At 34.0% G+C, this 24,851-nt stretch overlaps 1 protein-coding gene across 1 annotated transcript; it reads right to left on the bottom strand.

The window, feature by feature from the left end:
- Positions 1 to 1,602: 1,602 nt before the first annotated feature.
- Positions 1,603 to 19,003, bottom strand: LOC123684296 (ATP-binding cassette sub-family G member 4). The gene is made up of 9 exons (XM_045623493.1): positions 18,604 to 19,003; positions 16,799 to 17,106; positions 8,382 to 8,527; positions 7,969 to 8,207; positions 5,582 to 5,826; positions 5,025 to 5,193; positions 4,853 to 4,953; positions 4,054 to 4,209; positions 1,603 to 2,419 (listed from the first exon to the last, which is right to left on the bottom strand). Exons 1-9 carry the CDS (start codon positions 18,800 to 18,802, stop codon positions 2,069 to 2,071), a joined length of 1,914 nt encoding a protein of 637 aa, XP_045479449.1. The 5' UTR covers positions 18,803 to 19,003; the 3' UTR covers positions 1,603 to 2,068.
- Positions 19,004 to 24,851: the final 5,848 nt, after the last annotated feature.

The following is a 24,851-nucleotide window of genomic DNA, read 5'->3' as shown; positions in this document are numbered from 1 at the left end:
TCTATCAATAATTTATAAACTGTTAATCTGGTGCTGACATCTATATTTTATTACCATAATATCAGACCAAAGAAAACTGCTCCCGCAACTTGTGTTCACATGGATTACTACAGTTGCCGGCTATTATATTCGAAATAGGTTACGATAAATAGGGACAGATGGCGCTTCGTACCTTTTTTAGCGCCCTCTAGGTCACAGCTAACGAACTATTTAAACTGGGTAGTCATATAAGGATTTCTGGTTTCTAAAACAGATTCATTCCTCCACTACAGCTAAGCAGTAACCTGATTTCCCCATAGGAGGCTGTGGCTAAGATAATGCAAATAATATTTCCACTCGGAGCATATTCCTGAAAACTTCCCTCAAAATGTTCGAAACTGACATAATTAAGTACCCATAACTAAGTTAAAAAGTGGCTTAAGGGCATTAATTATTACGGTTATAGAATCTGGTTGGGATTGGATTTTTTTTTTCATTTTAGAATAAAATTCAGAAAACTTTCCGACACGAAGTTGACAATTTGCGAACTTCAATGATTATGATTCTGGAATGGTGATGAATGACAATCTTTTAATTAGATGTTATCATTTGTGGGGAATGTTTTCACTATAATTTCCATATTTCATGAGGGTAGTGTACGAGGAGATCACATTATCAGGTTTTGAATGAAGAAGTTTTTTTTGTGTTCCATTTCAAAATATCTGCTTTTAAAATAAAACTTTTATCAACAACTTTGTTTTTGAGTCTGACCGTATCCTCAAATTTTTCTAGCAGCCTCAACTTCTAGAATTTTTATCTAATATTGATTAGAATTTGGTGTGTAGGTACGAATTCTATTTTAACTTTTGGTTGCAGATGGTCGAATACGAAATTCAAATCTTCAGAATATACAGCAAATCAAAACTTCTCGGGAGATGAGTGTGCAAAAATAATGTATATCGAAAATCTCAGAACTTGATTTGTTCTATAAAGTACTTCTTTGTCGTCGTGAAGCACCTTCTAGGCCAACATACAGAAACTGTTGTGAAAATTTGAGCTTTTGGTCCAAATTAGTGATGGGATGAATCGAAAACGTGTGCGTCGCTCTAGAACAACCTGGAATATTGCTGCTGTAGCCCGTAGTACAGACAAAAACGCAGGTTGATCAATTCTTCGTTCATATTGGTAGTTAACCAAAGAAACAGGATATAATCCTATAATTCAAAAGGAGGAGGAAGAAGATATTGATGTGGACCATATTTATTTTCAACACATGCAACGAACCAATCGCAATTTGACAAGAAAAGTTTTCTGTTCGTGTTATTTCTCGAAAGGGTGATCACTACTAGCCACCGAGTTCATGTGATTTAAGACCGTTAGACTTTTTTCCCTGGCGTCACATGAAAGATAAGACCAATGCCCATCAATCGATTCAAGATCTTAAAGATGGAATTCTTGAAGTTATCGAGGACATACAGCTGCAAATGTGCGAATTGGGCATAGAAAATTTCATGAAAAGGATAAGGTGCTGCATAGAATCATTTATTGTGGCATTTTCAAGCTCTTTCATGAAAAAATATTATTTGGTAGGACTCTACAAACCCTAAATTAAGTAAGAACACATATCGATAAACTGTATTTATTATCACATCACATCAACCATAGAAAAATAACGGTAGTATATACATACCAATAAACATCAAAAATTGCATTGAAGAACATTGTTTCATCGATAGATGAAACGACTGACTTGTTCTGAATCACAGAAAAGTTTTTTTTAATAATATACATTCTGAAAAATACACTTCATTATTCATTAACTTGTTAACATTCAATCTGAAAATATATTTTAACCTCATTTATTTCCTTTTAATGAATAGAAATGACATCTCTTTCAAATCTAATCATTTACTGACAGGCACAATCTTTATTTTTCTTAACTATTATGAATAGGTACTTCTACAAAAGTCTTACATGTAAATCTTAGAACTTATCTGGCATTTCTTACAAAATACAAACTGTTGAGCAAATAAATAAATTAAATATTTGGATGTAGACCACAGCCATATCTTACAAATGATATCAACATCTACCTAATGAGTATCATCTTAAGCCTAAGTAAAAAGTATGACGCAACTTTGAAGACAAACATGATGAGAAGCAACGCATATATGTCATTCCAAAATTGATCTCCTCGTAGTCCAACTTCTTTGAGGAATCTAGAAGGAACAGCATGCATGCAATAGTCTGCCTCCTCTGGACATACTAGCTTTTCTCTATCTAGGCCGTAGATTGCATGAACCAGGCCTTCTAGACCGTATCGCAGAAAAGACAAGTAGGTACCCCAGTACAAGTAGCCGGGTATGTCACTGAGCCTAACACCAAAACCAGCAAACATCATTATAGGGACTGACAATGCTGGACCTACGAAGTTTCCATTCTGAAATGGAATAATTTGAAATCAGAAATGGAGAGAATAGTAACAACTTATTAGTAGTTTGAGTGCTGCATGATATGATAAAGTTTGATGAGTTACTTACAGTCGGAAGCTTTTTTGTATGTGTGCATATTCTTGATCATTTGAGATATTCAGTCTGAACATTCAAACCGTTTTTTATGATAATATGATGGATTTCTGATCAATCTTCAATCTTGATAGTGGCGTGCCATGAAAATATAGAATAACGTGATACTTTTCGGATCTATTTGCCTTGGAATACGAAAAAGGCGAAATATGAAACAAAGAAGTAACAACTGACGTTTATTCATGAGTCAGTTGGACCATTGGAGAGAACATATATACTATACTAAGATAGAATATATAAAATTATGTAGTATCCAAGGGAGCAATTGGCGCATAAATGGGAGAGAGTGAAAGAGCTTAAAAGTTTCTATTCACTTGCAAAATCTCAACTCGGTAGTATCTATAGTCGAGGAAAAATTGGGCATTTTTTCTAGGGATTCAAGGCTTGACTGGATATTCAAGCTACTTGACTTGGCTTGACTTGAAATCAACTCAAGTTCAAGTCAAGTAGTGGTTTTTAATGTCAAGTCAAGTATTTATTTCTGAAGTACTTGACTTGACATTGAAAATTACTACTTGACTTGAACTTGAGTTGATTTCAAGTCAAGCCAAGTCAAGTAGCTTGAATATCAAGTCAAGTTCAAGTCAAGTAGTAGTTTCTCATTGTTAAGTCAAGTACTTTATAAATAAATACTTGACTTGACATTAAAAACCACTACTTGACTTGAACTTGAGTTGATTTCAAGTCAATCCTAGTCAAGTAGCTTGAATATCAAGTCAAGTTCAAGCCAAGTAGTAATTTTTCAATGTCAAGTCAAGTATTTAGTCATCAAGTACTTGACATTGAAAAACTACTACTTAACTTGAACTTGAGTTGATTTGAAGTCAAGCCAAGTAAAGTAGCTTGAATATCAAGTCGAGCCTAATCTCTTATGATATTTTGCTTGAATTTTCATAATACTAATGAATTTTCATAAAACTTAGACTTGTAATTTTATATTTACTTACGGAATTATATTGGGTAATTTTTTTATATATATGTTCTGCTTGGGTATTGTTCCCATGACGCCATCTGCACGTAATTTCTGAGAAAACTTGAAATAATTTTTCTTTATAGACAAGCAAAATCTCAACTCAATCGTATTTGTAAATAGGGAAATATTGTGTATTTTTTTGCGATTTTCTTCTTTGATTTTTTTGGATGTGATAATCTAGAAACATCAACATCGTTGGTTCCGTGTTCAAGCGGATTTGAGATAATTTTCTTTCGATATTCTTCGTAGAACGAGCGCTCAAAAACTCAGCCGATGGGAGACGCATTATACTTCCTTGGCTACTTCTTTAGAGTTCGTAATTTTCAGTCTTGTAACACCATCATCTGCCGAGAAGTTCTGATGTGTATATTTGAAACTGCTGAATTTCTTAAGGAATATTTTATCAAACCGAAAATCCATATCGAATTTCATAGAATTTGAAATACTTTCAATCCGCAAATTGATTTAAGATGGATTTTGGTGAAGTAGAAACTGTAACATTCCTTGTTTACTTACAATGACATCGAACACAGAACCAATCATAAGACCAAAGCTTTGTGAGACGAAAGTGATCAGTAGGCAAATGCTTGTGAACATGACGAATCTATCCAATTCCATTGGCTGACCAGTACTCCAGTATATTATGACAGCGAATATTACGCCACAGAAGATCTGAAAAAAATATATATTTCAAAACTGTCTGAATGATCTATACTAAATTATTTGAGTCTATTGGGGAAGACCCCGTAAGGCCTAGGAGAAAACATTGAAAACGCTCTTATCAGATTCGAGTGTTTAGTAAGCGCCTCAGCTTCACGAGTTTTAATCAATTAAAATTACATTACCATCTCATATTAAAATTGGCAATGTTGAAATAAATTATAGGTTTAGTCATCAATGGTAATTATTTAGGAGAACAAATTAAAATTGCAGAAAACGCTTTTTTTCATTTCATTCATCCAAATTTTTTATAAGACCTTCGTATTATTCACCATACAAATGAGTATAAAATTACTTTAACTCGTTATTCAAAAAGAATAAAAACCTAAGACATTAATAGAGCTGCCTGGCTTGCATTTTCGCCTTTATCGAAAAAAAGACTCTAAAACATAGCGTATTTTCTCTTTGCTATTGTCCACCTTTGACGCACGCTCAAACTGAGTCAACTAATCACAAAACTATCAGGAAAGTTTTTGTAGAATGAAATCTCACATTTCTAACGCTATCCGAAGCCTGCGGAATTTTTTTCTATTTATGGAAAAAAGATTCGATAATATAGATTGATCATATCGTATGCTTCAAATTTCATACTTACAGAAAGAGGAATGTCTATCAGCGTAACAGATAAATAGTACATCTTCATCGAATACCATCTATTGAAATGTTCTTTGATTAGAATATTCATCTCTGCAGGAACTGGAAAAAATAATCATAGTTATTGCATCTATAAATCATCTAATGGATCCTTGAGTAATTTATATACTCACAAGTTAGGATCGTTAACATCATAGGTGACATCATGTTGTGCATCAAAATTGAAAACAATAAATTATAATTATCCAACGTTCTGGATGCATTTTCTCCAGCTTGCCAGAACAAAGTTCCCAGCATGATTCCGACTAGAATATTTACGATGATTCTCATATACGTAAGAGTCTGCAAAAAAAATGAATAAATTATGAACTGCCGGTTCTAAAAATCTTTGATGGATTGCAAATGAAAAAACACTGGGGTGCATTCAGAAACCTTCGACCGCTCGTTCATTCATGCACCAATTGCTCCCTTGGAGATCACATTTCCGACTTCACGACAGTGGTTTCCTAATTTTGTTTCGATCTTCTGCTAGAATTTGCTATGGTTTTGATGACGCTTTTAATCAAGGGTGTTTTTTTTTTAGAGCTAAAGTTTTTAACTTTTTCAACTCGAGAATCGACTTTGAAACATGACAAAAGTAAATTTTTAATCCATCCCTGATCTATCGTAAGCAGAGATTAATTCATCATTTGTACGTAAGTGACTTGTGGGACATATAATGAGTACTTACTTCATCCCTCTTCATTTTAATCCAACCCCTTCTAAGTAACACTTTGAGTTGATTCCACTGGGAAGTTACCTCGAGGCCATCTTCATCATCATCTATAAATTCATAGCTCACTCTGTCTTTTAGAGCCGCTAAGGAGGGTAGTTGCTCAGGCTTATTGAAATATTTCAAGGTTTTTCCGTTGTCCATTTTTTGCACCATTTGATCGACTATGTATTTTCCATACTCTTCACATGCTATTTCAATAACTGAAATTTAAAGATGAAGATCTATTATAATAACATTCTGGGATTTGATTGAAAGCTATGTGCAAAATTTCGAGTTGATAACTTCACCAGAACCGTGAGAAATTCAAGAAGAATATCTGAACAGAAATAAACAATTTTATCAGGCATTTTATTCTTCTGCGCGTAATATAATATTTTCTTGAGCAATTCAAAGTTTGATTATTGAACATTATTACCGATTTTGAAGCTTGAAGACCGAAGAAGCGATTTTACAACAATTTTCCTCATTCCATAGTATAATAATTCTCAACTGTTTGAGAATTCAAATATTTCCTGATAATGAAAGGAACTTTTGTGAAGTTTTGACATTGAGTTTGAATCAGCCATTGCCATATCATCACCATTGATGATAACACACCGAAAGTGCAAAATCTGAAATTTTCAAGCTCATTTCACATTCGAACCTGATAATGAAGACTGGGTCAGGGATAATAGAACCGAAATAGCAGGAACTGATATCCAAAATATTCCTAAATTAGTGTCAAGAGTGAAGTCCTTCGTTCAATATACAATAACGTATTTATTTATGTTGACTGTGTTGGTACTGAAATATCAAATTTTTCATTTAGATATTATGCTTGAATTTTTATGGTTCTTATAAAGATATCATTACGAAATTATGCAAAAAGTTTGAAAAGTGTTTCATAAATATAGGCATGAGCTAAATACCAATTTAATCAGATCTTTTATTTTATTTCATCTCAGAAACTGACTCTATTTATATTTATATTCTGTTATTGTTATAGTTATTCTACTGCAACCGTTTTTGACTGTTTTTTTTTCGACATTTTTTGCGGGAACTAAAAGAGATTCCTTGGATAATTTTAAGAAAAAATAATTGTTAAGGGTGTTTATTGTAGTCCTTCATTGATTATACCAGTTTACCGAATCTTTATCAATATTTCCTACAGAGTGGATAAATATTTTGTAATTTGAAAAAAGATGAAAAAAAAAAATTTCAGTGTTTGTAGCTATTTAAGTGCAATAAACCTGAATTTTTGGGTCAATTTGTGACAATGGATGAAACATGGCTTGATAATTTCACTCCGGAGTCCAATCGACAGTCAACTGAGTGGACTGCACAAGATGAACCGAATCTAAAGCGAGTAAAACACAACAGTTAGCTGGCAAGGTAATGGCATTAGTATTCTGGGATGCGCAAGGTATAATATCCATTGATTACCTCCACAAGGGTTAGACCATGAACAGCGATTTTTATAAAGCGTTATTGGATCCTTTAAAGGATGAAATCGTTACAAACGGCCCCATTTGAAGAAAAAAAGATGCTGTTTCATCAAGACAATGCGCTGTGTCACAAATCAATGAAAACAATGTCAAAATTGCATGAATCGGGCTTCGAACTGCTTTTGCATTCACCGTATTCGCCAGATCTGGCCCCCAGCGACTTTTTCCTGTTCTCAGACCTCAAAAGAATACTCGCTGGAAAGAAATTTAGCGCCAATGAAGAAGTAATCGCCGAAACTGAGGCCTATCATGAAGCGAAAGACAAATCGTATTACAAAAATGGTATCGAAAAGTTGGAAGATCGCTATAATCGCTGTATCACCCTCGAAGGCAACTTTGTCGAATTATAAAATCGAATTTTGCCAAAAAAATATGTTTTACTATGGTAGACCGGGGACTTTTCAATTTGCCTGTTAAGTTGGATTTTCCTGGGGATTACTAGAGAATTGAGAAATTTTTTTTCGAAATCGGTAGCAGATACGACAAAAGTTCATGAAACCAAAAATTGTAGTACTGAACCTTTGGACCAGAGATTCCTTTTTACATTTTTCTCAACTACCAATGCTCCACCTAAAAAAAGTTCTGGAGCAAAGAAGCGAACACCTATATCATTGATATAAACTTGAAGAAAACATTCATAGCAATACCTATTGAAAATAGTAGATTCATATTATTTCGCTGGTACTACCGATCTAATTATCTTAGAAAATGATGGTAAAAAGAGGACCCACGACCAAGGTGCGTGGTTCAGATATCATCTACGCAATTAATAATAGGTTTTTCATTGTTGTTTTCCATTGACGTTTTTCTATGATCATTAATGAGTAGACTATAATTTACGTAGTCACTTGTTCTCACCGTAATCAGCAGGATTATGGTACATGGGGCACGGAGCTCCAAGGTCGTTGAAAAATTGCACCATATTCTTTGTGGATCCTTGGTAGAGGCATTTACCACTGCTCAAAACGTAGACCTGGTCGAAGATCTGAAACATCGCAGCTGACGGTTGATGGATGGTGCAAACAATGTTTCTGCCTTGTTTTGCCAATAAATGGAGTAGGTTGATGCATTGAGAACAAGACGAGCTGTCCAATCCTCTGAAAACGAGAAAAAAAATAAGATTTCACAAAACAAAAAAAATTCAAGAAAAGCATTGAGTAGTCTTTCAGAGAAGACATAACTTGAAAACATTTCTATAACTCTCTAGTTGATTCCACAATTTATCATTTGATTTCCCATTCTTGAGCTAAATAAAGAATTAGAAGACTCACGTGGTTGGTTCATCCAAAAACATCACTAAAGGATTGCTTATCAATTCAAGAGCAATGGATAGTCTTTTTCTCTGTCCCCCTGATAGTTGGCTAGTCAAAGTATGTTTACTTTTCACCAAACTCAATGTAACAAGGATCTCATGAACCTATAAAAAATATTTCGGTGAGAAAAAACAAAAAAAACAGAGTTAAATTTGTAAATTGCATTTGGCGAGAGGAGAGTCAAAAGAATCAGTGCTCAAATTCAATTCTGTACCGGGTTTTTCACCATAATTTGACCCCCCCTTCAACTTTGTTACTGAAAGAGGTACAAAAAAATATTTTCTACAAAAGTTTCACGAAATCAACTAGTGTTCTTTAAAATGATTTCACAAAACAAAATATATTCAGAGTGGGCAACATATTGGTTGCAAATTCATTTTTTCAAATAGAACACCCTGTATATTTTTCTATATTTGACTAGCTCTTTTTCCCCTGACTTTAAATATATAACATATGTTTGGTCTAACTCTCTTATTCTGAGTACCACAGAATTTCAAATTTCAAAAACCACCTAGCATGCTCAGTTATCAGTTTTTAAGTGATTGACTGCGATAACTCAAAATGCACTTTTTTGAGTTATCTCGTTGGCAATGATATGACATACGTTTTTAACTATAAATTGGAATTCGATGATTTGGATGCAACTTCATACATTCTCTCCTTGTAGCTTTCTTATTTTTATTGTTCTTCACATGAAGTGATAATATTTCAAATTTTTCCGCTTCTGTATAGTGCATACGATGAATATTTTCATTCAATAATAAACGTATGTCATATATCGTTGCCAGTGAGATAACTCAAAAATGGGCATTTTGAATTATCGCAGCCTTCCACTTGAAAACTGATTACTTAGCTTGCCAGGTGGTTCTTAAAATTTGAAACTCTGCGGTACTCAGAATAGGAGAGACAGGCCAAACATATGTAATATATTCGAAATCAGGAGAAAAAGAGCTAGTTAAATATAGAAAAATATACAGGGTGTTCCATTTGAAAAAATGAAGTTGCAATCAATATATTGCCCACTCTGTATATATTTCGTTTTGTGAAATAATTTCAAAATACAATAGTCGATTTCGTGAAACTTTTGTGGAAAAAAATGTTTTCGTTTTCGGCTGTCAATACGTTACTTTCGAACGAATAATCATAGAGACTTAAAAGTTCAGTTATTGCATGTTTAATCCCTCTAAATGATCACAACAAAATAAGAAAATATTTATAGGCAGCCTTTTCTTTGATTCAACATGGCCACAAAATGTCATTTGTCCAACTATTCAAAACTCACTATTTTCTCATTTTTGTTTGATTTTAACTTTCCAAGAAAAGAACTCATTTGGTAAAACCCTGTAGAGTAATCTTCATATGAACAAAGAACAATTCGAAATGCATAATCTGTTATACTCTAATAACACGTGAATTATTTTCGAATTTGCTTATGCAATTTGTGTTTTATCGACGGAAGATGAGTGCATTTATTTGAATGCAAAAATGCCAAGCAGCTGTGTGTACATAAATCGATAATTAATATCAAAGGTCATTCATTCTATTATCTCCAGTAACACTAATTATAAACACAATGTCAGGAATTAACGCTTAAAAAATTTTGAGTGATCATCTAAATCATTCGAATATTATCGAACTCAATTCAAAGGTTGAAAGCTGTGTAGTTATTACTCATTTCGTGAACTCATGATCCCAAATCCTTTATTCATTATCGGCTTGAAACGTGTCGTTCTTTATTCTCGACATAAAGAGGAACATTCCTACGATAATGATTTTCATCTCGTTGAAATCTGTTCAAGGTGATATTTCGATGAGAATTTTCGATAAAAATTGGTAGTGGAATACAAGTTTTCGAAGTTTTCCTTGAAAACTTGATAATTTTGGTGTATCGTGAGAAGCAGATGCTAATATAATCAGAAAACTAGTCGCTATTGTTTTTATATCGATAAAGGTCCCTCTTTCGAACAGTAAAATATCTGAAATGGATCTGTGATATACAGGGTGTCTAAAACATTATTTCAAAATTATTAAATTAAAATTTGCAGGACATAACGAATTGAATTCGACAGTGGGTTCGTTGAATATAAACTTATTTCGCTGCAAAATTCGATGAATATGGCTAAAAATACCTAACAAGTTTCAATTGATTTATGGGCAAAGTAGGCTATTCAATTAAAAATAGCCCTTTAAAATGTACACTGTGCAAACAAATTAACGCACATTCTGAAAATCTCAACTTTAATGAAAGTTAACATTGACTTTATAACTTATTTTTTATGTTCTCTCGGGAAGGTTTTGAACGAAACTAGACACATTGAATGGAAGAAAAATTCAGGATTTCATCGAATCTTATGTGAAAGAAGAGAAATAGACAATTTTCAAAATACTGGAATGCTGATAAGTGATTTAATACTTGGTATTTCCACCCCTTGCGTTAATTACAGCTCGGCAACGACGGTTCATACTCAAAATGAGTGATCTTAAAATGTTCTGATCTAATCCTTCCCAGATTTCTCTGAGTTGGATTCCTAAGTCATTAAGAGTAGCTGGATGATTTTCTGAACTCCTCAGCCTTCTATTGAGGTTGTCCCAAACCTGCTCAATCGGATTGAGATCTGGACTTCTTGCTGGCCATTCCATTCGAGAGACTTCAAACTCTTCAAGATACTCCTGAACGATGCGCGCACGATGGGGTATTATCGTTCATAAAAATGAAATTTTCACCAATGTATGGGGCAAATGGAACTACATGCTCTTCAAGAATGTTCCTTATATACCTATCAGCATTCATAGCTTCATTATTAACGACCACTAGGTCTGTGCGAGCAGTCAAAGATATTCCACCCCATACCATAATCGATCCTCCCCCGAAACCAGTAGTATTCAGGAAATTGCACTGAGCATATCTTTCATGTGGACGTCTGTATACAAGGGAACGTCGATCACAATGGTAGAGGCAGAATCTAGACTCATCTGTGAAGAAAACTCTTTCCCAATCAGCCTCTTCCCAATGGATATGCTCTCTCGCAAAATCCAAATGCGCCCTTCGATGGGCTGGGGTAAGAGCTGGGCCTCTTGCTACGACACGAGGCCTTAAATCATATTCTCTGAGGCGATTTCTTATTGTCTGAGTGCTAATTTGCTCAAGCTGATTTTGAAGGAGGCGAGCGGTTGCAAACCGTTGTCTCAACGAAGAAACTATCAAGTAACGTATTTGAATGGCAGTTGTTACCCGTGGCCTACCCTGTCCTGGTCTTCGGACATTCATACCTGTCTCCCTGAATCGCTGCAACATTCTGGACACACTTGTATGGAAAACTCCAAACCTTTCTGCAATTCTTGTGTATGTCCACCCTTCTTTTCGCAAAACTACCGCTTGGGCACATTCCTCTTGGGTCAAATTGCGTGTTTCGCATTGCATAGCAATCGAGTGTAGAAATTCAAACGAAAGAAAAACTATTGATCACTAGAATTGATCGAGAACAACTGATTTCAGAATGGAGCCAATACATTTAAAATATGATTATCTCATCTTTTTTTATTCCTGCTGGGAAAAAACATCTGTATTGAAGAAAAACGTTGAAAGTGGATAACATATGCATGCATAATTCTGATAAAAATAATTATCATTGAGAACACCTTCAGTTGTAGAATAAATTTGAGATTTTCATAATGTGCGTTAATTTTTTAGCGCAGTGTATTTATCACAGGCTGGAACCATGCAGATTCGAGCTTTTGGACCGGAGTTTACATTTCCATTTAAGGTAAACCATGAAGAAACCGTACAAGAACTAGTAACTCTTGGAAATCCCTATTCATTCAAATGAATTGCGCCAATTTATGTAGGCATATAATCATACCTGCAAGCTGATCGACCTTGAGGATGATGATCAGGAAAGGTCAAATTGATCACGAAACCTTTCACCTGATCTATTCCTAACTTTCCGCGGAATAATGTTCAAAATAGGAAAATTCTCGTCGAAAATTTTATCTGAATTCCCGCATGATGTTAAAAAAATTTGAATAAGCATTCGAAGGACAAATCGACATTTATAAACTGGCCGTTTCGAAAACAACAATATAAGCGTGGATTTTATCTCGTGCTCAATGAACCATATTTAGGAAATCTCCAATGGGGACAATAAAAGTGGAGTAACATATATAAGCGTTGCTTATAACTGATAATGAGATGTTTTGTTTACCAACACGTAGAATTGTAAAAATTAACCTATTCTGATATCTTCGGATAACGACGCATTTTCTGTTTGTTTGTTTTCCAATCAGCTGTCAATATTTCCATGTTGCGCAGTGTTTCTGCAATTTCCATTTTTTGTTTCGGTCTTTCGATTTAGGAAGTAGGAGGAAAACTATGTTATTGTCATTGTTTACGTTTGGAATGTGTTTGGTTCAGATAACTAGGCATAAAAAAAGTTTTATAATTCAAGGCTTTCAACATAACGTTCCGCTTACTGAAGGATTTTCATGAAATTTTTTCATGAATTTTCGCCTTTTTTTCAAAAAAGGAAATGATTCCATTTTATATTCACACTCAGAATCTCGGTTTCTTCAGTATAATGATATATTTTCCATAGTGAATCAACGATTTATATTCACTCAAAATATATTGAAATAAATACTTAAATATAACGGGTGTTTTTTTTTTCGAGGTATATAACTTTAAGTTGGCATTACTGTTCAAGATGGCGACCGATTTAACAGCTGTCAAGTGATTTGTTCTCAGTTTGGTTTAGCAATTCATCATGAATAGACTCATGCCTGAACAACGCTTGCAATTAGTGCAATTTCATTTCGAATATGATGGTTCTGTGCGGAATACGTATCGCGCACTACGTCCATTTTATTTTGTTTAGCGATGAAGCGCACTTCTGGTTGAATGGCTACGTCAACAAACAAAACTGCCGCATTTGGAGTGAATCTAATCCTCAAGTGTATGTCGAAACACTGTTACATCCAGAAAAACTGACTGTTTGGTGCGCTTTATGGGCTGGTGGTACTTCTTCACAGAACGTTACAGTCAATGGTGATTGGTATAGAGCCATGATTACTAACTTTTTCATTCCTGAATTGAACAACCATGATTTCCAGGAGCTGTGGTTCCAACAAGACGGCGCAACATGTCACACAGTTCGTGCCACAACGGATTTATTGAAATACACGTTTGGTAACCGCCTAATTTCACGTTTTGGACCTGTGAATTGGCCTCCAAGATCTTGTGATTTAACACCGCTAGACTACTTTCTGTGAGGCTATGTAAAGTCATTGGTCTATGCGGATAAGCCACAAACCCTTGACCATTTGGAAGACAACATTCGCCGTGTTATTGCCGATATACGGCCACAAATGTTGGAAAAAGTCATCGAAAATTGGACGTCCAGATTGGACTACATCCGAGCCAGCTGTGGCGGTCATATGCCAGAAATCATATTTAAAATGTAATGCCACAAGATTATCTTGCGGATTAATGAAATTCATGTCAATCGAATAATCCATCGTTGTTTTATTGCAATTTAAAGTTCTATAGCTCTAAAAAAAAACACCCTTTATTACTCTATGGGTTCTGGTGACTCAACATAAAATTTTGCGTGAAACGTGAAATTAATATTCCACATGTAAATGCAACATTTCTTTCTGATGGAAGCTGCTGATTCGAAATTATCTGTAAATTTTGCTTATATTTACGATTTTTCCCATTAACGAACCCACTCTGAAGATATCAAGAGTCTCTAGTTATCGTGTTCGGGCAACGGGCGCTCAAAAATTCCACAATACAGTCGAAACGATAATAATATAAGAAAAAATTGTTTTCTTTTGAGTATCATTTATAACAAGGATCATTGAAAATCACAAAAGAACGTAAATTTTCCCCGATAAATTCCTAGTTGACCTCCACTATCACAAATGATGATTTTTGCACGAAACTTTACAATCGAACACGCCGAAAAAGAATACAGAGATATGAAGGAGGATGATAGATAAAATTCTTCTTCGAATAATCATGCAACACTGCATGATAGAAGCATGTGTATTTAATTGGACAGATGGGCAAAATTTTATCTGGATAGGACTTCTTTTTATTAGTTTTTAAGTAACACTCAGTTTTGCGAAAAACAATAAACTTGTTCTGGGAATAGATTGACAACATTTATTATTAAGTTGGTGCCAGAGGTAGGATCCTTCTTATTTGTTATCCATTAATGCGTTAATAATCGGTACCTCTGCATTATCCTAACCAAAGTTAGGATGGTATAGTTACTATGGTGATGGGAAAGGAGGAGTACCGATTATTAACGTATCAATCAATAATGAATTATTGGGATCAGAGATCAGAGCCAATAATGAGGATCTACTTCATAATTATCTAGGATATGTTTATAAGGAAACCTTTTTTGGAGGCTGAAAATAGGTATGTAATAAATTCTCTGAGATAAACTTTCGAACCGCGCTATTCACGGAACCCCTTGTCAGATTTCGCTTATTTCTGAACTTCACTCCGGTATTCTAGAATCAGTAAATGTAAAGGGTGTTTTTTTTAGAGCCATAGAACTTTAAATTGCAATAAAACAACGATGGATTATTCGATTGACATGAATTTTATTTATCCGCAAGATAATCTTGTGGCATTACATTTCAAATATGATTTTTGGCATATGACCGCCACGGCTGGCTCGGATGTAGTCCAATCTGGACGTCCAATTTTCGATGACTTTTTCCATCATTTGTGGCTGTATATCGGCAATGACACGGCGAATGTTATCTTCCAAATGGTCAAAGATTTGTGGCTTATCCGCATAGACCAATGACTTTACATAGCCTCACAGAAAGTAGTCTAGCGGTGTTAAATCACAAGATCTTGGAGGCCAATTCACAGGTCCAAAACGTGAAATTAGGCGGTCATCAAATGTGTCTTTCAATAAATCGATTGTGGCACGAGCTGTGTGACATGTTAAGCCATCTTGTTGGAACCACAGCTCCTGGACATCATGCTTGTTCAATTCAGGAATGCAAAAGTTAGTAATCATGGCTCTATACCGATCACCATTGACTGTAACGTTCTGGCCATCATCGTTTTTGAAGAAGTACGGACCAATGATTCCACCAGCCCATAAAGCGCACCAAACAGTCAGTTTTTCTGGATGTAACGGTGTTTCGACATACACTTGAGGATTAGCTTTACTCCAAATGCGGCAGTTTTGTTTGTTGTTGTAGCCATTCAACCAGAAGTGCACTTCATCGCTAAACGAAATAAAATGGACGTATTCCGCACCATTATTTTCGAAATGAAATTGCACTATTTGCAAGCGTTGTTCAGGCGTGAGTCTATTCATGATAAATTGCCAAACCAAACTGTGAATAAATCACTTGACAGCTGTTAAAGTGGTCGCCATCTTGAACAGTAATGCCATCTCAAAGTTATATACCTCGAAAAAAACACCCGTTATCTAAGAAGTATCTGGATCTTAGCAAGAATATGCTAGACCTCCTCACTGGATTCCTAACAGGGTATTGTCGACTCAGGAAGCACCTCATGGGAATGAATCAAGCTGAAAATAACGAGAAGATTCTGCGATGGAGGAGGAAGAAACACTGGATCACCTTCTGACGGAATACCTTGCCATCGCTAGCAAACGTAAAAAAATTCTTTGAAGAAAAGCATGTGAGATCCCCTTAAATTTAAATCTAAAATTCTCAGAGGTCTCACAGAAGCATAGGAGAGTTGAGATAGAAGACATAAACATAAACATATTGGAAAAATAATATTCAAGAAATCATAACACCGAAATTATAAATGCTAAGACTTTTGAACCGAAATATTCTATTCAGTATCTTCAAAGCAATTAAAGTTTTTAATTTTATGTGTATGTCAGGTTAAATTTTCAAGAACTGAATTTTTATAATTAGGTTTCCTTGTTTTGTTTGCTGTGAAAATGCATGCATCGTATTCTTGAGTTGGAAGATCAATGTGGTATAAAAATTGATTTCTCCATCAAATTTTATGAACAAAAACTGATTTCATTTTTGGGTAAAGCTCTGGAGACCAAACGGTAAAATTTTTTTTATTCGAATTTTTAAGATTATACATATTTCAAAACGCAAGTTGTGAACACTTAAAATTTGCTTTCCTAGAACTCTTCCAGAGAATTATTATTTAAGATAATCAACCCAAATTTAGCGCCTTGATTAGATCATACCAAAATGTCAGTCCAGAAGGAGAATATTCTTTTAAATTTCATGAAACCTTTTGTTTCGATTATTTCATTATTCTATGAGATAGGGGAAAATAATGAATCATATTGTTTTTTGAGGAAAGTGCCTTTCAAGTATAAAACATCAACCTCCAAACAATCAATACTTACAAGTTTCAGCTTATCTCTAACTGATGTATCAGTTGACAATTTCAAATCAGCAGCAATCATCATATTCTCCTTTACTGTGAGTAGAGGCTGAAGTCTGTCTTCTTGTGTTATGTAGCACGACATCTTCCTGAAGGATCTCAAATCTCTTTCCTCTCCATTTATATAGACTTTTCCCTCGATATCAGTCTTTCTGTATCCGCTCAAAACGTCTAACAATGTGCTTTTTCCTGCACCAGAAGGTCCCATTATAGCTACAAGTTGACCAGGTGGAAATCTCCCACTAATACTGTGTATGATTTCTTTGTAACCTGAAAATATTGGGCCTTATGAACAGCTGCATTTTATCGTTTAATAAATTAGACAAAAACCCTTTTTTATGGCGTTCAGCCAACAAGTAGGTATTTGTATAGGTTTTGTGATCATTTTCAATTTAAATATGTAAATTATTGATCTCACATGAATTAGTTGAGAAATCTGCAACGTGATTTGCATATAGAGGAATTTTTTGTTATCAGAATCATAAATGATCGAACTTTGTATAGTTAATTGTATAGTCCTAGTCCACTCCTTATAACACCAAAAAACTTGTTAGTTGGAATTTAAGTGTTATAATGCAAAGTCTATAGTTTGATACTCATTTTTATGTCATTCAAACATTCGCTAAAAAGAAATCATATTGATCGATGTTTGGATAGATTGAGGTTCAATGATTATTTCCTTTTTGCGATTGAAATTTAATCATCAGCTGTGAATTCGATTATTAAAAAGATTCAAAATTTTAGGTTGAATAAGAAATTGATTTTTTTTGATTAGTTGATGGAAATTAGTTGCTGACATTCAAATAAATAATTACATATTATTATATGCTTTACAAGTATACATTCGCGAAGAGTCAGTAAAAATCTGCTGAGGCTGTTATATTGTCCTAAACAGAATTCGCATATAGATAATTTTTTTGTTTTTATATATATGAGTTTTAAATGGCTCTTGAATCGTTGAAGGAAACATTAACTGAGCCCTAATTTTTATTTTTTGAATTATTTTGGGTCTATCTGAAAGTCATGGGACTATAAGTGTCAACAAATGTTAGAATGCAATGTATAAATTCATACTTATGTTTTAAATACTTTTCAATGACAAGTGATATTCGTATGAGAGATTATCTTGAAATAAGAGTTAGATATATTTCCTAAATCCTTTGTTTCATATAGTTAGAACAACAAAGACTCCACAAGTTATAAATAACGAAACACATACACATCTTAGCTTAGCACTCGACATTCAACTATTTCCATATTTATAATGAATGCTACAATGAGTTTACGTATTCTTTGTGAAAAAGATGAATATTCATTGCATATATTCAGACGTATTGCGTTTTGAATGTTATTTCTAATGAAAATCGAACAAAAACAAAATCTCAGGATATATTCAGTGCAAACAGTGAATAAATCATTTTATATGCAATGGTCAACATACAAATCAATATTTACCGGTAAATATAGGTAAGTATATGTAATTCACATTACTAGTGGAAGAAGCAACAGAAAATTTGGATCGATATCAAGATACAATTGAAAAAGAAAATATAAAACACTAGTTTGCTTTGTGAAATGAAATATTTTTAGTTTCTTTGTCATTTTGAACATTCATCTCTCCATTCGGTTAGCTTTACTTTTTGACATGTGTTATTTTGGGCAATTTTTGTTGTACCAATTCATTTGAATTCGAAAAATGTAGATTTCCTATTATTTATTATCGCCAAATGAGAAATAACCTATGAGGTCGATGACTTCAACTCTCACCTTTTCTGAATCCCAAAGAGGCCGAATAGACGATGTTCTCGAAGCTGATATCAACAGGACTCCTCGTTGGGAGTCTGTCGAATCTCGCATCATTTTTGGCAACTTCACTGTACCGCACTTCTTCAACACCATTGTTGTATTGAATACCACTGTTACCGTTCACAGAACCGTTGGCAGCTTCGTGCATTACAACCTCCATGGCTGGTTCTTTGTCTCTTTTCACTCTTGATCGGAGTTTGAAGGCATAAAGGAGGAGAACCTTGGTACTTTAGATACGAGCATTGACTGCATCGTTATCTTATGAGTATGGTCACTTATATAGATTTGTCGTATTCGAACGTTTAAAGTCCGTCGTCCGTAGAATCACCAGGAGAAAAAAGTCCTAATCGTATAGGTCCTTTTGCAAATTTTGTTTAGGAAACGGTAATGATTGGACTTGTCAGTCGGTGATTTAATTAGTTTGATACCTACGCTGTGATTAGCGAGCAATGATTTTGATTACTAATCGTGTGTTTATTTTATGTTGGTGTTTACGATCGCAGCATTCTTTGGAATATTTAAATGAATAGTGGTGGAAGTATCACGAATATTTTTAGGGCATCGGTATCGAATTGTTATCTTTATGTTAAATTTCGAATTATCTGAAAATAGTGCATTTTATGAGATCTGCACGAAAATTTATACATAGGGAGTTTCCTAATGGTTAACTTGATAATTGTCATGTTCCGAGTTACCGCGATAACATACATTTGATAATTTAATGAAAAAAAAATCAAGAAAAGCACCGACATGGCGCTAGGAGCTTTTGAGCATGTCTTTGTTGTCGGTTAATTCATCTAGATGACGGCTCAACATGAAACGATCCTCTTTGAATTTGGTTCAAAAATTCTGTTTTTATTTTATTAAATTTTAGCGCTCATTTGTGAATACTCAAGAAGAATTAATGTACGTGATCATTCAGTTAATTGACTCAATATTCGTCGTATTGTAAAAAAATAAACAATTGAATGAGTCGATCAACATAATGATCTCGTACATTAATTCTTCTTAAGTTCTTCTCAATATTCACGAATGAGCACTGATTTAGATGAAACAATTAAATGAAAAAACTAAATAAAAATTTCTAAACTGGAAACTGCATGTCAATATCTAGTTTCATTGTCAAGACATTAGAAAAAAAATTGAATTTCCTGTTTTCTCAATGAAACGAAAATAATAAAATAGTAATTTACGTAACAAGTCCGGAAAAAAGGGTTTTTTGGACGAATAGACAAAATTCCAGGACGAGCGTAAGCGAGTCCTGGAAGTCTGTGAGTCCAAAAAAACCATTTTCGGGCGTGTTGCGTACAATATTTTTTCGGCAACTATGTAAAATAACACTATCGCTGCTGCTTTCCATATTTAATTGCGATTGCGATAAAAAAACTTGCAAATTTTTGACAACTAATTTCATATGAACTGTCAGCCGTTATCTCGGTTGCTATGGATTCTATGATTCTTTTCCGGCCTAGTCCGGGAAGTACGTACTTTCCGGACTAGGCCGGGAAATGCTACTTTCTCAGAGAAAAAGCGTCCGGGACGTGAGCACTTCCCGGACGGTTGCCGAAAAATGAAATTTTTCAATAAATCTGGTAGATACTTATTGGAAAAATCACTTTCCAGTTAGTTCTTGAGTTATAATACTAATATATAATAATATAATGTTCTTTTTAATAAAATTTCCAATTATTTCGACTTGCTCAAAAATTATCGAAAGAATGATTTTTTCCGCATAACTATCAGATTTTATGAAAAATTTCAGATAAATAATGATTGTGGTACATAACCTTAGCATCAAGAATGAGGAAGTTAAGATACTTTGCTGAAAATGTGAAATTTCAAATTTTCGTTCCTATCTCTTGAATGAAATTGAATATCGACATGCTATTTTCAATTTTGAAAATGTATCATCCGTTATTCTAGAACTGAAATAATTCTGTCATTAAGCATCAAATTTGAACCACTCTGCGAAAACCACTTTTCTTGCTCACCGGTTGAGATTATCCTATCGGATTTTGCGAATTAGATACACAATTTAGATATCAAGAGTATTAAGAACGTTTTCAATACTGACCTGAGTTCATTGAACAACTCTCAGAAGCCATTCCACAAAGATTCGCTGATAAAATTGTGCCTTACTTGAGTTGGTGCAATGATAACTAAAAAGTCAAAAAGAGAACAAAAGAAAGTAGGCATAAATTATTAATTTAGTGCACTTGATTATCTATCATGTAAAAACGTGTGGGACTACAGCACTCTTGAAAAAATATCTAACTTCCTCTACTGATTGGGATTACTTCTATTTCTCATTATTCAAAATTAAGGTTACAGTACCAAGACGCCTTCCTAAACATCATTTATGCAAAAATCCACAAAATTTCATTCAAGTCATGGAGAAAGTTACAAAGAGCTATGTCTCTAGTTGAAATTAATGAATGACTACGACAAATGAGTATTCGATGAGAAAATGATTCAAGATTGCTGAACTTATTTAATATGCACGTTTGGAATAATCTGTTTAGTATTTAGTTTTACTACTCTCACTTAGACTAAAGCTGTGAAGGCATTTTCTTTCGTAACAATTTCTCATCTCCAGTGTCACAATATGGAATTTGACTTTGGTCTTTATCTGATTTTTATCATGAATAAAAAGGAAAAACAATTGATCGCAATGCGATAGGATCAGGATTTGTAATAATTTTGATTATATCCTGATTTTGAAACAATGAGATATTTTTGTCGAGTAGAATCAAAGGACAAAATGATTAATGATTTAATCTATTATTCAAGAAATGAACAATCGTAATTCTTATTATATTTGTGGAAAATTCTACTTTTCAAGAGTTCTTAAACGAAGGTTTTATGATTTCGTCACAATATTCTTTTAATTTAGAGCTAAGAATGGTCTTAAACAATAAGATTAAACTGATTCATGATCAAGAAATTAAATTCTGTTCGTCTACATGTACGTAAATACGATAACTCCCGAAAGAAAAGAGAAAGAAACTTGAAATTAGGAACCTTTTCAGTAAAAAATTATCTATTACCTATACTTCAATAATAGTGACTTGTCCTTTACATATAATATGTCCAAATGGTCCAATAAGATTTTATTGTCATTATTTATATTTTAATGTTCTTGGTTAATATCAGGAGAATTTTGTCAGCAGAGCCATTGAATCTAATTTGAGAAAGAACAAGCGCTCAAAAGTCCATTTTCAGGGATTTCCAGGCACTTATAAATATTTTTCACTGATTCTTTTGCGATGGCCCTATAACAAAATGAACTTCAGATTCTCACAGTGCAATTCAGTTCAAGTTAATACAATTGGTTGACAACAATGTCGAAATTTATTGATGTTGTACAATTTCCGTGAAAAATCAGATTCCCTCAATTCCGTATTGAACTGCGAAAGTTCTAATTAACTATAATTAAAGATAACGTGAATACGATTGTTGTGAATAGGCAGAGGTTAAATGAAAGGGAATATTTAACTAAAAAGTTTCACATGATATGTTGTCAATATTTATAACTGATAGTGTTGGTCAAAGTCCCAGATAGTGATTCCAGTGGGATCGCATGTACTAATCTTCATATTCATTGAATCATGTACAGATTTTATGAATAACTATTCCAATTTTCTGTTCCGAAAAGTCCCTCCAAACACAGCATTTTTCGATCGAGCACGCATCAGAAGGAATTTTTTTTCGATATTCTTCTCGAATTTTTATTATTGCGATAAAATATTTTGTACAAAGCTTGAAATTATGTCCACTCGATCAGATCTATTGTCACAATAATATCAGGTATTGGTTTTCCAATATTCTTCATGAATTTTCAAGCACAAAGCTTGAAATTGAATCGTATAGCAATTCAGTGTGGACAGACCGACAAACAGATACGAAAGTTTTTAAGGATAGTCAGAAATAAATTTCGCTATTTGTTTGTTGTCCACTACGATCTCAAAAAAATTGATATTGAGATATTTTGTAAGATACTTGGGATAATGAACAATTGAGTAGATTTTGTAGTGTTTTCGATCAGGATGTTATGAATGACAAACTATTTAACTCATTTCATTTTATCTGATCAGAAACTTTCGAAAGATAAATAATTCAATCAATTAAATAAATAAATCCCATAATGAACCACCGTATATTAAGCCATCTCTGGTACAAATAAAATAATTGCTTCTCGTAAGGAAGTAATCTATAGTCTCCATCCCAAGCTTGCAATACAGTCGCATAGATGGCTATAACGATGTAATCGAAGAAAATGATTTTCAGAATATAGTTTTTTATTGATGTGATCAATATTTTTCGAACATGAAATTCCATCCAAGTCGGGTCAACTTCATAATCTGAATCCGAGAAATAGTAAAGAAAAAGTGATTTAACTATATGTAAAGGGTGTTTTTTTAGAGCTATAGAACTTTAAATTGCAATAAAACAACGATGGATTATTCGATTGACATGAATTTTATTTATCCGCAAGATAATCTTGTGGCATTACATTTTAAATATGATTTCTGGCATATGACCGCCACGGCTGGCTCGGATGTAGTCCAATCTGGACGTCCAATTTTCGATGACTTTTTCCAACATTTGTGGCCGTATATCGGCAATAACACGGCGAAAGTTGTCTTCCAAATGGTCAAGGGTTTGTGGCTTATCCCCATCATCTTCAAATACGAAAGAAAAAGAAATTCTTTTTCGCCAAGACAATGCTCCGTGTTCGATGAAAACCATGGTTGAATTGAACAAATTGCTCTCCCAAAAGCTTGAACACCTAGTGATTCCTGTAGTTTCACAGACCTTAAAAGAAAGCTCCAGGAGAAGATATTTAGCTCTAATGAAGGAGTGATTGCCAACGTAGAAAACAAAAACGAATGTTTCTACAGACAAGTTGGAGTAGATGTAATATGCTGGGCGATGATTATGTTGACGAATAAAGTCGAATTTTCAAGGAAAAATATGTCTTCAATGGGCAGGCCCGGAACTTATTGATTGATGTGTTACATAAACGAATCACTAAATCAATGACGCCAAACGGCTCCACTGAATGACTCCACAAATACCTTGTATAAACCCGTACTAACATATTTTCCATGAAATCCTCCAAAACATACGTCATAACCAAAATCCAGAGATCATCATTGTGAAAATCGGTGTTCGTTTTCCATTTTCATCCTTTCTAAACGACCGAGCTTGATTTGTAGATTCGGAAACCCCGAAAAACAAAAAAAAAACACAAAACGCATACGAAATGAAGCCATCGCACAATGGAAACTGGCAATGCTGCCATAACACTGGAGATATGTTCTCTGAAAACAATGACATGTATCGAATTGATTCGAACTGGTTTGGGAAAAAGAGCAAATAATCCTAAATGAATCGTATCAATTTCATTTTCCACGCAAGCTGGAAACATTTTTCATAAGCGTCATAATGGATCAGATGGCTGAAGTGGCTTCGCCAATTTAAACTGGACAAACATGTTTGCAGTCTAGCTTTAAATATTCTATTTGCTGCCCTGTTTGACATTACATCATGGTTTTCAGTGATGGATGTTCTAGCGTACAGCTCCGAATTATGTGTAAGTTTCGACTACCCTGGCCAAATGATTTATTCCAAAAATGCTGATGGCATAATATGCTGGGTGATATTAATCGTATCTTACATATACTGGGTGTTAGTGAATCAGTGAGACAAACTTAAGGGGGGATTCTGCATGACAGATTGATTTATAGTTTTGTTTCGTATTCCGATATACAGGGTGGTTTTTTTATTATCACAAACCTTCAGAGACTCGGTAACAATGACATTAGGTGAAATTGGTAGAATCAACAGGGTTTACGTATAAGGAATTTTATATCAGTAAATTTATGATTGAATGATTCACGATTACCTGAGATCAGGGCCGTCTTTAAACTATTTGAGGCCCTGGGCACATTAGGATCATGGGGCCCCTATGACCTTGAGAAAACACTATTTAGTTATAAAATATAAAGAAAATAGACAAACAAGGTTCTAAATTTATTTTTATTTAGTTACTAACTATAAAAAAATAGGATATATAAAAAATAATCTACAAAAGTAACTCGCTTAGCATAAAATCCTTAGATTAATTCTATGTTGATTGCAAAGGTACCCTTCTAGATTTAAGATGAGCAAAATCGTTAATCACTTCTTCAAAATCTATGGTATTG

The sequence above is a fragment of the Harmonia axyridis genome, chromosome 7 (genome assembly GCF_914767665.1).
Source record: "Harmonia axyridis chromosome 7, icHarAxyr1.1, whole genome shotgun sequence".
Lineage (NCBI taxonomy): Eukaryota > Metazoa > Arthropoda > Insecta > Coleoptera > Coccinellidae > Harmonia > Harmonia axyridis.
This window is presented reverse-complemented; position numbering and strand designations above follow the sequence as displayed.

Coding starts and splice junctions, on each gene's coding strand:
- LOC123684296 (XM_045623493.1), bottom strand. CDS start 18,802: ATGGAGGTTGTAATGCACGAAGCTGCCAACGGTTCTGTGAACGGTAAC. Junction 8,528..16,798: donor TTAGAGATAAGCTGAAACTT/GTAAGTATTGAT, acceptor TATTTTTTATAG/GTTCATGAGATCCTTGTTAC. Junction 2,420..4,053: donor GTTCTGTGTTCGATGTCATT/GTAAGTAAACAA, acceptor ATTCCATTTCAG/AATGGAAACTTCGTAGGTCC.